This window comes from Zeus faber (genome assembly GCF_960531495.2).
Source record: "Zeus faber genome assembly, chromosome: 21".
In the NCBI taxonomy this organism is placed as follows: Eukaryota; Metazoa; Chordata; class Actinopteri; order Zeiformes; family Zeidae; genus Zeus; species Zeus faber.
Genome location: NC_137208.1, coordinates 14,297,287 through 14,312,844, shown reverse-complemented (window position 1 = coordinate 14,312,844; position 15,558 = coordinate 14,297,287). Strand labels below are relative to the sequence as shown.

The window sequence follows — 15,558 nt, the reverse complement described above, 5'->3', positions numbered from 1 at the left end:
ACGATTTTGACGTACATATCGGTACACCCAAGATGGCGTCTCAGCGGCGGACCAAGAAAGACGCCATTTTCCTTCATTTTCTACTGCCCACGTCTGGACGCACTGGGTGTACCGCACGTTTCACTGGGCTGTGGCGCCTCCACGTTTCGCGCGTCCTCTGTTGGGCGGTTTAAACAAAAAAAAAAAAAAAAATAATAATAATAATAATATGTCTTCGTCGCTCGATTCCCTCGCAGAGATCCGGGGGCGAATGGACGAAGTGAAGCGGTTTCTATCCGCGGCGCTGAGCATCGCTGACGCTCACACCGTTGAGTTCTACACCCACGACGTGTGGCGGCAGTTCATGGCTGTGACGCCGGAGGAGGTTTTGTCGGCCGTCGCCGCCCATCACTGCCGCCGGGGGGCGCCCACACCTAACGCAAATGGTAAACGGGCTATGACGTCAATAAGAACGGTAGACTCCTCGCACCGGCAACACTTTGACATTTTGACATTTACATTGAGTCATCCAGCAGACGCCTTTATCCAGAGCGACTTGCGAGGGAGAGTGACATTCGAGCTACATTGCGACGGAGACATTAGCGTGACAATAAATACTGCTTTCACGGAAGAAAAAAAAAAAAAGAATATTTTTGTCATAATGTATTTTGTAATAAATATTTTTGCTAAATATACTACGTCATACATATATATTTAATTACCTGAATTGTTCAGCCCGCAGCGCTTGGACAATTAATTTGAGCTGTGCTGCATTCCACGGCCACTCGGAAAATTGTCATTTGGCTCGATAGGAAGTGATGATGCGTTTCATGGCAACTCGGAAAACTGTCATTCGTGACGTACGCCCCCAACCTCGACCCTGTGCATTGTTGTCTGCAGCTATATTTATAAATTATTATTTAGAGGTCCAGCCCAGAGGGGGCTTTTGTTTATGAGTACCTGAAGTCAGTGGTCTGTGGATGTCATGAATCTGTCGCACTCACAGACGAGACGAATAAAATGTGTGTGTGTGGGACAGTTTCAACATGCCGTCGTCCAAGTTTGATCCAGATCGGTTCATTATTGTGGAATAAATTTGTACAGAACGTTTTTTTTTTTTTTTTTTTTATCATCGCTGAAACACGTGCGCATGCACAAACGACTGCGCCTATAGGTCGCACGATAGCATTGCAGTCTACTGATCGGTCAACAATCTGGACATCACCAAGATGGCGGCTCGTGCGGACGTAATTAATGTCAGTCCCCTTTTGGACGTCATGGGTCCAACAGACCCACAGACAATCCGAATAAGATTGGTATTCCGGGCAGTTCCGACATAGCGTTGTCCAAGTTTCACCCGGGTCAGCGGTTCAGTATTGTGGAAGAAGTTTGTGATCAACAATTGCAACCGCAACGAGATGGCACCACACACAGCGTGCGTGTGCCAGTTGACGGAGCACGCACATCACATGACTGATATAGTCGCGATTGGACTTCAACTAAAGGAATATAAATACAAACTCTTAACCATACAAAGTCACAGGTAAAATGTTATTACTATCCACCTTTATGTAAGACATTTATTTTTTTAAGCTTTAGTATTACCAGGAGATAGTTGGATTAAAGAAAGGGCAGCGTATTAAACTTCATAAATAAATATACGCTTCGGGGGATGACCGACATGCACCAGAGTAAGTGTTACAAATTAAAAACCCAATAGCATCACTGTCAGAATTTATAGACATTCCAGAGATATCAATGTATACAAACTCCCTGAATTATAATGGCTGGTAACAAAAACCACAAGTAATTACATAATACAAGGAACAGGTTTTTATTCTGTATGTGTTTTGAAATATTTTCATTCCTTTTGTCTTTTTAGTGTAGCCCACTACACTCAATTCATTTCATTCTATATCCTCTACAATTGAAGTCAGTTAAACCACCTACCATTATTTACCTAAGTGTATTTTTTTTATAGGTTTATAAAATACATTATTATTGTGAAGGCAGTTTTCTGTTGATTTACAAAGTGCCATAATATAATTCTGTTCCTCAAAATGTGGATTAATGGTGATAAATAATCGTGATCACAATTTTGACTAAAATAATTCCGATTATCATTTTAGCCATAATCATGCAGCCGTTAGTTGCGGCCTAGGAAACCCATCCACAGCCGCAAACATCACCGGATCATAGAATTACACTGTAACCAGGCTGGAATGAATGAACTTCTGCAGTCACAATAGACAATAGCGAGCCAAAGCACACTAGTCTATTGAATGGACTACCCTATTGAATGGACTACTCATTACATTTCACTGCATATATGTATGGAAGTATGTATATGTATGTGACAAATAAAAAATCTTGAATCTTGAGATATCTCTAGGGGGTGTGTGTGTGTGTGTGTGTGTGTGTGTGTGTGTGTGTGTGTGTGTGTGCGTGCGTGTGCGTGTATTTATATATGTATATATATTAAAAAGGAAGATATTATAATAATGCCTATTTTTTTGCATTTTTAAAATGATCTACAGTTATTTATGAAAGTATTATCTAGAAATGAATGTGAAAATGCCCTGAAACTTAATAGTGTACTAAATTTGTATGTATGGAAATCTAGCTCCCCGCGTTATACATGTTTCTTCAGTATTTACTGGAGGAATCATATTTACTAATTTAAAGCAAATCATGTTTTGCAACATTTTGTTTTCTATCATTTTGATATCTTAGGTGCAGCTCAATAATAAGTATGATGAGTATGATTAATTGATGGATATTTTATTGTTACAATGTGAAAACCCTTAGTACCTGTTGTACTTTTTGTGCATAACATCAGTTTATATATATATTTTCAATCTTTAACAGAGACGTCCAATTCACTTTTCGGGTTTTGCAAGAATACAAAGCGGCTGGTTGATATCCACCAGTTGTTGGAAGCGGCCAAAGCCCACTCCATTCCTGGCCTTGGAGCCTCTATGTCCAGAGATGAGTTACTGCGGTCCCTTGGACTTGAAAACACTCGTGTTCCACCACATGGAGAGCACGGTAGGAAGAGATCTCATGCTGGGAATCTGGAAACCAGTCAAGGACTTTTCAAGTTCACATGTTTCATTGAATTTGACCGAAAAAAAAAATAAAACAAAAGAAAACCAACATAATAGGCGATTGAAGGACATATTTGCTCTGTCCGACCCAGGTGCGGCTCTGGAGTCGTGCGAGTTCATGAACTCTAAGAAGTCCCACGAGGTCCAGGCCATGTCTGAGGTGGTGGCCTGTCTGGCCCGACGATGTGGAGTCAAACAGGTAGAACAAAGAGGATTTTATTATTATTTTTTTGTAGATGCTCCAACAATCTGTTTAAAATGTTTGAATCGCTAATGGAAATAACTACTCCAACCCTGTTTACTATCTTTGTCTTTCCTCCAGATAATCGATGTGGGCTCTGGGAAGGGCTACCTCTGCTCCTTCCTGTCGCTAAAATATGACCTTCAGGTATACGGCATCGACTCCTCCAGCACCAACACCCACGGAGCCCAGGAGCGGAACAGGAAGCTGAAGAAGTTTTCCAGGGCCTACCAGAACCAGCGGATGGCGGGGAAAAATCCTAACCATTTGGTAGAGGAAGAACCAGCGGCATTAGCGTCAAAGACCAAAGAGGAAAGTACTTCCAATGTGGACACGGAGGAGACGGCGCCAACGCCGACCTCACCGGCAGCGGGCGATAGTAAAACTGAGCCGGGGGACTCGGACCCGGACGACCCCTTCCTCGGCGCTCTGCCTACAGACGCGTTCGAGACCCCCTCACCCCCCAGGGTCCCCCCCGGCGAGCTCAGCGCCGAGGAGAGGGAGAGGAGGAAGCGGGAGAACCTGGAGAGGAAAGCCCGGAACAGGCCCGACGGGGCGGACCCCTCCCTGTTCCGTCCGCTGACGTCCTACGTCACCGCCGGGACCGAGCTGAGGGAGCTCATTGACGAACTGCAGGTGGGGCGAAAAGAAAAAAGAAGACCTGTCAGCGTCGAACATAAAACCCTCTAAAACGCCGCGTTAAACGTGAATTATCGGCCAGCGTTGGGAGCCCCGACGGCCGGGGGAGCAAAGTCAGCCAACTGCAGTTTCCCCAGATCTCCAAATTAGCAGAGCCCGAGCTTTGGGCTTTACTGGACTGGGAGCGCAGAGGAGGGGGCGGGGGGGGGATGTTATTGCGGTGTCAAAGCTGTGGCACGTCAGAATCAATAACTTTAATAATCAGTTTCTCTCCCCCCCCCCCCCCCCAAACCTCGCAGGCCGCGGTTATGGTCGGCCTGCACACGTGCGGGGACCTGGCGCCCAGCACCCTCAGGATGTTTGTGGTCAAACCAGAGCTGGCCGCCGTCTGCAGCGTGGGCTGCTGCTACCACCTCATCTCCGAGGAGTTTGACCCCGCCGCGCAGGGTGAGCGCTCGCACCCACACAGAAACACACCCGCCCACGTTCACGCGGGACTTGGGTGATTAGCGTGAGCTGTCGCCGTATGTTGATCCCCTATCACCTGTCAGCGACCCTGCTGTCACAAAATGAAGACGCCGTCGAGTCGTGAGGCGTGCTCCATATCCAGCCCCTTTCCACAAACACAACACAAGACGTCCCCTTTTGCTCCACACCGCACCACCTTCCTCAGCGGCTATAGGGTTTCCGTCGGACAGGAAGGGAAGTACAGTATCCAAAATGAGTTGATATTCCGGTTTCCACAGCATGCTACATCTAATCCAGTCACATAAACACAGTATTTATACTACGTATTAAACATTTAGCATGGCCCCATGGAAGGGGCCAACGTGTTGCTCCCGCAGATTGAGTTTGGTGCCGAGAGTTTGCTGCCAGAGTCATTACGACGGATTTACGGCTTTCAGTGCGGCCCGTTAAAGGGCTTTGGAAATGAGATTGTTTTGAACTTTCAATCTTAGAAAGGGTTCAGTTGGAAACGACTGATTATACTTTCCATGCGTGGTGTAATTGCAGCTTTTCTCAAGAAGACTCTTTAATTTGTTAGGACCTTCCAAATTGTGGATGCTAGATGTTGTCCCCGTTGCCAAAAAAACAGCAATGGGGCACAGTGTCCAAACATGTGGGTGTTTTAATGCTTGCAGCATGCATACACCTTAAAACACTCAATTCAAGCACGCCACGGATAATTTTCTCTCTCGCCTTGCCTGACAATGCATTATTGGATGCCTAAATATATAGTGCTAGAATAGGTCTTCATTTGTAATTCGATGACTAACCTGCGCCGTCGGTCTTTCCATTGAGAAATAAGATTCTTATGCAATGACCAGAGTCTCCAGAGAGACTTCCGCTGAGGATTCCTCGAAGATAACATTGATATCTGCACCATCTGACACGGTCTCCGCCTGCGGTTTGACCTTTGGCACCCCGGGCCGCCGGGGGCCAAGGAGCCGCTCAGGCCAAAAGCTTGTGACATTCTGACAGCTAATGAAAAACACTCGTCGTACACGTAGCTCTTTCCCGCTTGCATCTCTCTCTCTCTCTCGTTTTCTCTGTGATATTTTCTCTCCTTTGGCTTTTGCAATGCGCAGGACGCAGGCCAAAACTCAATGGTGGACCACCCCACAGATATGAAAGCCTTAAACTGCTAAAGAGCTGAAAATGTTTGATATCGGAACACTAAACACGCATTTATTCAAATGCACTTTCAAATGTATGTGACTGACAATAAAATAGAGACCATTATTATTACATTAAATGGGTTAAATTAACCTGATCTCCCTCCTTATGTCGCCTAACAATGTAATATCATAAAGTTTTTGTGAGACTTTGAGGACTCGTTTCCTAAAGACGTCCTGTGGCCTGGAATCACCGCTCTCCATCTGATAATATTTGGGACTATACATCGGTCGGCTCGCACGCAACGACGATCGGATCAGAAATATTTGTCTTGTCGAGAGCCCCGCGCAGACGGGTGTTTGGCTTTCGGGCCACATCAGACGCCACGGGCCCGGGCTGGATGAAGGTAGCACTCTTGATTGTGTAAACACCTCCCTCGGTGTGTACCGCCGGCTTCAGGCGGAGGAAACGCTTGTCCACTTCAATAGACCGTGCGAGGCGGCCATGTGCCGAGCAGAAGGCTGGCGGCGTGTCAGGGTTTCCAAAGTGGATCTCGAGTGGCCGTCTGCGCACGTTAGCTGTACTTTGCTCGGCGGCGTCCCTCAGGGCAGTGTCCTCGGCCACTGACCCTTTTAAAAGGAATGGCACCAAAGGGCATTGTGGACTGTCAACACCGGAATCTGTCGAGGCGAGTTGATATGTGTAAGGAGGGGGTTCCGTCTGGGATGGCTGGAGGTTTAAAGTCAAATGTTGTTTTTAAGGCTGTATTACACTAAAGTAATGTTATTTCCTGAACTTCATAGACTGTTCAGTGCCTCTACCCGCTCCTTCATGATATCCACATTTTTTTCTTGTGTAAGTACATGACGAAAGCACCGATCATCATCCCAAAAAATATCGTCAAATTAACTGTATCGTCATGGCTCAAATTTTAGATATATTTCTCACAATATCACAAGGGTCATAAATTCTGGATCCAAGCTGCAGCCATTTGGCATTTTTTCTTATCTTTTAAGAGAGAAAAAGGGGAATATCCAACGAGGAAAAAGATGAATGTATGGAAATGATGGATGTCTTTTGGAAATCGTAGTATCATAGCAGGAGTCGTTTATTTATTGTGTGTGTGTGTGTGTGTGTGTGTGTGTGTGTGTGTGTGTGTGTGTGTGTGTGTGTGTGTGTGTGTGTGTGTGTGTGTGTGTGTGTGTGTGTGTGTGTGTGTGTGTGTGTACACATGCGGTGTCCTTATCAGAGCGCTGCAGCGGTGTGTGCGGTTTCCCCATGAGCCAGCACCTCAGAGACCAAGCCTGGTTTTGCGGTAGAAACGCCAGGATGTCGGCTTGCCTGGTGAGTTGAGTGTAGTCATTTCATCCACATACAGTGTTTTTATATTTCTGATAGAAAGACTATTAGAGAGAGAGAGACTTTCAGTGAAAACGTTCTCTTTTAGTTGCGCCAAAAGAGCTGAATCCCCAAAAAATGAATCAATCCAATTTTGGCCGCAGTGCACCAAAAAACGAACATGTGGAAACTGTCTTTAGGGTGTGGTTGTGTTTCTGTAATAACTGTCCTTACTGTACTTGAAAACTGCATAACAAAAGTCTGTAATGAATCCTCACTGTTTGTGTTATTGTGTAAGGGGGTCATAACCGGGTCGTCCAGATGAAAAATAATAAACAGTGTTTAAATGAATTGGAATGGCGTGCATAACCCTATGAATCTATATTTACTGAATACTCGGTTACCCATCACCTCTCGTTAAACACAGGCTTTGGAGAGAGTCTCGGTCGGCCAAGGGGTAAGTCATTCCTTTTAATTAATATGTTTAAAAAAGTCACTTATCACCTATCCACGCCCGTCGGGATCCCCTCATCAGACGATTCCAAACATTTGCAAACCTGAGGGATTATGTTAGCTTCCTTACCCTTCGTCAGATACGTCCGCTGGAACGAACAGGCTGCTCTTCCCCTCTATTGTTCGCGAGCCTGTGGTGATCCACGGTAAGTTCTCCGCGAAAAAACGCCAGGGCTCCGGGCAAAACGCCGCTCCGTGATACCGCCGGCCATTAATACGGAACGGTTTATAAATATTAATGCAATCACCGGATTTCACAAGATTGATTACACTTTGGGAGCGGGGGGATTTAATCGGAATGACGTCCTGATTGTTCGCTCCGCGCCGCGCCGGGGGCGGCTTGGAAACACAGCAAAATAAATATCACTCAGATTCTTGACTGAAGGGTTTCTTTTTTTTTTCTTCCCCCGCCTTGTTTTTACTACACTTGTGTGCGGAGGGTACACATGGAATGAAGTAACTGTCGCTGGAGCTCAGCACGGTTCCACGACCACCAGGCCGATATATATCGATACCGTGATATGAGAGTAGAATATCGTCGGGGATTTTGACGATCGCAATATACCGATGTAGTTAAACGTCGTCTTTAAGGCGGCGTTGCAGAAAATGAGTCATCCCCAATGATTGTGAAATTATTTATATCGACGAAAATTATTGTGATATTAGATTTTTGTCAATATCTCCCTATCATGCCATAGCCTTGACCAATTCACCCGCCGTAGAACTGGACTTGGTCCTCAGGTGCTGGAATATGCCTGCCCCCTGCCCCTAATATTTAAGATCCAGGTATATGTAAAGAAAAAAGAAAGGGAACTTTGCATACAGTACAAAGTGATTTTTTTTTTTCTTTTTCTTGTGTGTAACTGCGAAATGTTTTACAGTAACACGAGTCCGTCTCCCACAGATCCAGATGGAATCCCTGTTCTGCAGAGCGGTTCTTCACGTCATTCTGAGGGACCACTACAGCTCCTTTAAAAGGTACTGCGGCATCACTGTCCATGAGCAGGATGATCGATGGTGCGTTCATCCCACAAGATACCGGAGCCGCGAACTTGTGCTTTGTTTATTGTGCGCGACGTCGGATGTCGATGGAGCCAGAGGGCACGACCCAGTGAATGTGTCGGTATGTTTGTATGTCCCCTCCACAGTGAAAGGCGAGTGGGGAACGTCTACTCCAAGGCCAAATCCTTCGTGGACTACGTCCGCAGAGCCCTGCGCCGACTGGAGCTGGACGAGTCGAAGGTCAGGAATAGAAAATATCTTGGGAAGAAAAGGCTTTTAAGTGAAATGTAATATTCACATCCCAAATCCATTTTGACAGTAGCCCTGAAATGTAGTGGTAATAATGACCTTTCTCATACCGTTTTTACACCAAAATGAACGTGTATATGCAGGTCTTTATTATGCGGGTAAACCCACTAAAAATAGATGATTCACTCCGTTCCCATTGCCGAGTCGAGTATGCCTTTCTTTCCTGGTGGGTCACGTTCAACGTTACCAACACGTAGGGCTGTGACGATAACCGCATTACCACAATACCACAGGTTACGTAACCTCACCGCGGTATTTATACACAGTTATATAACAGTTACACTTTACCAGTAAAGTTCTTTGGCACCGGGCCTGATTTCCGGCGTATGGCCGTTTCACATTCACAAACTATTCTCTAGGAAAAAAACAAAAACAAAAAAAAAACCCTCCTCTACGCGGGGCTTTGTTTTGGGTGCAATCCATCCAATCATGTTCAGTGAAGCAGAGCGGGATTTCACCTCCGAATGGTATGAGAGAAACGCAATCGTTCTTTTACCCAAGGAACAGCGAGCTTCTTTCTGTCGCTATAGCGCTGAAAAAACGCACACGCTATAGCTCTCAAAAACGGCAACGCAGCTTATGATACAACTGGTGGAGGCGGGACGCCGTTTGGCACTTGGCGCCGCAAGTGAAGGGAGCCGGGCGCTTTTCTCTGCACGGTGCGCTCCAGGAGGCTACCGTACGGCGCCAGCGGGCAGAAAGCGCTCATTCTTCATCAATTTGATCCCAGTCAGAAAGCTGCTGCCCGCGCACTCCGACACGCGACCGCGTTACCGGGAGGCGACAGTTACCGCTGCCACTTCGGCATCGATGACCAATGATCAGAAAATCCGTGTGTGCACGTGCATTGCAGAACATGATTTGTCCTTCACAAGTGCTCAGCCACTGATGAATCTGTAAAAAGCTATCTGAGGACAAAACTGTCCCTTTCAAATCAACATTCCGGCTATTTAAATACCCATGGCATTGCCCTTCTGAGAAGCTTAAAAAAAAAAGGAATGTTTTCACTGAATGTTGATGGAGCTACAAGCCTGAACATGGACAAAATTCTCAACGTCCTCGTTCGCTTTTATGATGATGATGATGATGATGATGATGATGATGATCTGGCATCAAAGTTTCAACACAACATCGAGCAAAGCTGCAAGGTAAATATTTCCAAATGCATCAGCCCTTATGCTGGAGCTAAAAGATATCCTGCAGTCTAATGGTCTTGACTGGAAACAAGTCATCAGTATTCTGCTGGACAACTGTGCACTGATGAGAGGCGAGAAGACTGGAGTGGAGACACAAGCAAGGAGAAGCCTGATCTGCTCCACATATGTGTAGACACTGTTCTCCAGGTGTCCATTGCCTCCAAGGCCCTCATGAGCACGATCTACTCAGAGGTGGAAGCATGCCGCTCCGACGTCTATTAAGACATTGAAAAGCTGCTGATTGTTAACTTGTCACTTTAAAGTTACAGTATTGCAGTATTATATACAGTTTTCATTCAGTATGCGATGCACAATACTGTTATAGAGAAATAGATCCGTGCAATTCTTCGTCGTTCGACTGACACGGACCCCAGAGGAGGGGCCGTCCATTAAACATAGGGAAAACATGGGGGGTTGTCCGATTATTATTAATTATTTATAGGACTCTACCCGACTGAATTTTGTCAGTCAAATTGGATTTGGCTGTTCAATGCGAATGTGAACAGGGCGCGGCTGTCCCCGATCGGGAGGCGCGGAGAGCTGTGATCGCGTCGATTCGCCATATAAAAATATATTCATGATTCCCCTTATTTATTTATATATTATTTATAAATCCTCCATTCCCGCGTCTCAAGTTGCTAATCGGACCGTAAACAATGACGGGCACACGGAAGAGGAAGTCTTTGCCCTTATATCTGCCGGCTACACTGGAACCCCGGAAATATTGGCGGTTGGCAGCTGAATAATAATGATGGTAACTCTGGTGAAAATGACAAGAAAAATGTTGTCCACAACCAGTCGACTGATGCCAACAGCACCAACGAGTAGTCGACTAGCTGGTGAAACCTCTAGCTGAGCCGGGACGATAAATACCCGTGACTACTGCAGAGTCATATGTCCCGTAAACGAATGCCCATTGTAACCTTTCCCACGAAAGACAAAAGCCAGATGTTAGCGGGTATTTGCGGGTTCTTCGCGCAGTGGAAAAGAGGTATAAGCAAAACTCCCAACCATGCCTGTGGATCAAGTCGTTCTGTCATTTTGGGCAAAACTATTGGGCTCAAATCATGAGGCTACACACAATCAAGCGTAGATTTCCGTATGTCGTTATGATGTTCAAGTTATTTTGAGGATGGAAGAGTTCACGTATGAGATTTGCTCGGTTTCTATTACTCACGGACACACTATTACATAAACTCTCTCTTTCTCCTTGTATTTCTATATCCTGTCTAATGCCCTCCATCTCTGCCTTTTTGTCCTTCCAGCTTTCTGACAGCGACATTCAGCGTTACCACGACTTGTACAGACTGCGGATGAGCGAGATGCGCGCCTTTAACATGGTGAGCCCCCCACTCCTATCGCTATGACAGCATGTCGGCTAGAAAAAGGAACAATGGCTCAAAGTCGATCCCTGACCCGCGGCCGTACCCGCCCCTGGTGTTCTCCATTCCAAAGGTATCAAAGCCTTACTCAACCAGGTTTAGATTTACACGATGACTACAATAACCTGTTGGAACCAGCCTCTGTCCGAAAGTCTAAACGTCTCAGTGTAACCCGAGAAGTATAATGCAGTCAAATTACAGGCCGTTAAAGAGCTGGTACAGTGTGAGTCTGAAGGGCAGTAATACAGGAACAATTATCCTCCTGTGGGAAGACAACCCCGCCTCTGTTTTTCAGCCCAGACCGCTAATTTTGGTGTCAACCAACATACCGCTCGTCCTTCCTGACATAAAGCAGTCAAAGTTTTTTGGGGGGGGGGTAGGGGAGGGAGTTAGGGTTACCTGCTACCTGCAAGGAAGTCTCTAGCCTTGTGCTGCTTTTCCTCTGTCGCTGAAAGACCTTTGAGCTGACCCTCGGTTGGAGGGGGGGACCCACACACTGCGGGTGGAGATCCCTTTTACTCAAGGTGTTTATTCCCAAAACAGCGTTTTATCCTAAACTGCGGGCTGTTAGCTCAGCTTATTTCACCACTGATGTGCCATTTCGTCCTGGTGTTCGTACAGCGGGGCCCTGCCAAGTCGGGGCCGTGCGTCATCCAGCCCCGATTTAGCCCCCCCCCCCGCCCAAAAAAAATAATAATCTGTACCGCAAAAATGGTGAGAAACAGTTTTAACGGTCCAACTCCAACAATTCAGTACTACGTCGTCCACGGTCCTTTCGCATGTTTTCGGCAATTACTTTCTCACGTGTCTAATGTGTTGAGAAACAAACCTCAGAATCCACTTTACGGGGACTTTAACAACCTGTGAAATGAGATTGGCTATCTCCCGCAAAGGCTTTTGATTTATTTATTTATTTTTTATTTTCACCCCCCCCACCGCCCTGCTCCTTTCTCGTTTAGCTGAAGGTGACGCTGGCTCCCTGCATCGAAGGACTGATCCTCTTGGACCGCCTCTGCTACCTGAAAGAACAGGTACGACCCGCAGGTTACCAGAATATGAATTGCCGGGATGAGGGGAATATTATGGGCGCACGTTGTAACGCGTGCGAGGTGGGTTTTGTGACAAGCAGAAGCTGTCTGAATATTCAGGCTGTTCGTATGCATCCGCATATTTGTTTCCCCCGAAGGCCAAAACGTGCGTCTGTGTCAAGGTCTGGTGGCAAACGCTGGCTGCAGATCACACACAGGCTCATATGCGCACCTAAAAATATCTTGAATCTTCAAAACGCTGGTTGTACAAGGTGTCTACACGCCCTTTATAGTATGATTTGATTTCTCTGTACGTAGTCCTCAAAAGCCTAATCGCTAGACCTAATTACTTGAGAAAAGGCTTGTCCAAAAATCAGCCTTCGGTATTAGTTAAAATAACTACATTTGTCTTGTGAGGGTCTTAAAAAGTGTTAGATTTGACTCTTCCGTGCACGTAGGGCCTATGGGCATACGACGTAGGGCCCTCCTTTCGCCGACCGATCCGCAGGAGTAGAAACTTGGGTTTTTGCCGACCTGTGATGACGCTGCGAGGCCTCATCCATCACGCGTACGCACGCTCTACATCCGTACCGTATTACGTCTTTATAGAAACAATTGAATCATGTGTTTTCGTCAAGATATCGATGGAAATCGCGGATTCCCTCATCGCTTCCCGACATGGTAGAGGCAGACCGGTCACCCTTGTCCCTCTCTTCTTCGGGCCGATCGTCATAACATCAACATTTAAAAAAAATTAAAAATAAAAATAATAATTGTCGACCGAGAAAATTGTTGACGGAAGCCAGTTCTTCACGCGAGCCGTCACGTCGTGACCGGGCCGGACGCTGATGTACAAGCGGCTCGCGTAAAACATTGCACCTGCCCTCCTTCCCCGCACGTTTCCCCCCTTCTTCCTGCGTCTCGTGTTCCTCATCCCGACGCGGCACGCAAACGCGAACCATCCCTGGAACTTTTTTATTTAGTTTTATATTTATTTATTTATTTATTTATTTATTTATTATTACTATTATTTTTTTTTTAAGAATTCAGCCTGAACCATAACTCACTCGAGGGTTTTCAAACGGTTTGGAACGACGCGGTCGCCCGGCGGCTACAAATTCTCCCCTTACAGCTAAGCAGCGGCTTGATTGATGATCTGGATGATTTGCCTGTACAGCACATGGAGAGAGACGAGGGGGCGGGGGGGGGGGGGGCAGCTTCCAAAATTTGTTTCCCCCGATGAGGAATTTGCGAGCGCTTCGGAAGTCCCGGCAGGGTTTTGACTTCAGATCGTCGACGGTGTCGGCTTTCGCGCTAATCGAAGTCGGCGTGACAATTTTATGATATTTACGGCCCCCGGCCAACGACAACACGGTAATCTGCGGCCGAGGTCGCTGTAAGGAGATACGGCACGAGCCGAGCGCCTTTGAACCGCTGATTACGGGTGAAACTGTATGTCCGAGCGGAGTCCTCCACCGGGGAAAAGGAACAGAACCACGTGCACGGTCGTTAATTTTCTGGGCTATGTTGATAAGGGTTTGGGGGTGACTTGGGGTGTGTGTGTGTGTGTGTGTGTGTGTGTGCGTGCGTGCGCGTGTGCGTGTGTGCGCGCGAGCGAGAGAGACCCTGTTGGTTCCAGTTCTGCTAGATAGACAATATCCTTCAGAGTATTAATGTTACTTTCCGTCGGTCTTGACCTCGGGGAGGAGTCGTTGAGGTTATCGCTCATAAAGGGACGTACGGTGCCGTTGAACTGGCTTCAACACCTGACACAATATTTGTACAGATGTCCTCTGCCCGGGGTTGATTCCTTATACTGTAGAAAGAGAGATCCATAGAGGTGGGAATAGATAGATGGATAGATTGATAGATAAGAAGAAAATAACCCAAAAGATAAACAATAGCTGAAATATACAATAAAACAATCAAAACATGTATATACCGTATATATAAACATTATATACAGTATATATATTTATATATATATATCTTTGTTGGAGATGTCACAGTCTACCTCAAGGACTTCTCCAACCGTGTGATGCACTTTCTTCTCTTTTCCTCTTATTATTATTTGGAGCCAGCGCCACTCATTACCGTCCACATTAAGTTCAATGAGTAACAGATTGAGGCTAAACAGGAATCTTTCTCCACTTATCTTTCCTAAAATACACCAATTTGGATATCCGTGAATTGGAGGTCGGCTCCCCGAGCCTTCAATTAAATTTTAAAAAAGCATAATGATATCAGTAATATCAGTTTTTTTTTTTATTACCTGTGGCCCCGTGTCCATATCAAGTGGCCCCGTGTGGGGCGACCCCAAGGTTGAGGATCCCCGGCCTGCCTTGGAAACCAAACGAGGTGACATGGAGTGGGTTTTTGATGCAAAAGTGTGTGTGTGTGTGTGTGTGTGTATGTGTGTGTGTGTGTGTGTGTGTGTGTGTGTGTGTGCGTGTGTGTGTGTGTGTGTGTGTGTGTGTGTGTGTGTGTGTGTGTGTGTGTGTGTGTGTGCGCGCGGGTGTGTGTGTCTTCGTGTGTGTGTGCGCGTGCCACAGGAGGACGTTGCGTTCTCGGCGCTGGTGCAGCTCTTCGATCCCCTGCTTTCCCCAAGATGCTACGCTGTCGTGGGGCTGAAACCACCATCTGAAGAACCGATCCAAGGTTCATCCACTTATACGGACAAGTATCTATGAGCTGCTTCGGATTTAAGTACAAGTACAAAGGTGTTTTTTATCGTTTTTTACTTTTTTTTTTTTTTTTTTTATCGCCACATGGTTCTAGAGGACGTCTCACATTGACTCGTGTTCCGAGTGACTGTTGGTGTGAAAATGTGTCTCGAAGAGATTTATTTTGCCTCATAAAACCACAAATGCAAACGGGTTTCAAAGTAAATCTAAACTCTGAAAATCTCCCCCGTTAAAATGTCTTTTATTCAATTGAATGGGTTCTCCATTTAGCGATGCCTTTGGTTCAGGGGCTCATCGGCATTTGGGGATCTGAAAAGGGCCCTGGTATTCTGACTCATCGGTTTGTCTGGGTCTGGAAAGTCCATCTCTACGCTCCTAAAGCGGAGGAAGTGCAGACCAGGGTTTAAGAAGGAAGTGTGAGCCTGTTCTGTTCTGTTTTGTTCTGTTTTGTTCTGTTTTTTTTTGTTCTATTCTGTTCTCTTTTGTTCTGTTCTCTCTTGTGCTGTTCTCTTTTGTTCTGTTC

The 15,558-nt window shown here is 46.1% G+C and overlaps 1 protein-coding gene across 1 annotated transcript; it reads left to right on the top strand.

Moving 5' to 3' along the window:
• Positions 1–208: 208 nt before the first annotated feature.
• Positions 209–15,041, top strand: mettl25 (methyltransferase like 25; the record flags this gene model as incomplete). The annotated part of the gene is made up of 12 exons (XM_080022625.1): positions 209–425; positions 2,848–3,003; positions 3,179–3,285; positions 3,409–3,963; positions 4,266–4,413; positions 6,833–6,927; positions 7,349–7,378; positions 8,339–8,412; positions 8,583–8,676; positions 11,207–11,281; positions 12,283–12,354; positions 14,904–15,041. 12 exons carry the CDS (start codon positions 209–211, stop codon positions 15,039–15,041), a joined length of 1,761 nt encoding a protein of 586 aa, XP_079878751.1.
• Between the last annotated feature and the right edge of the window lie 517 nt (positions 15,042–15,558).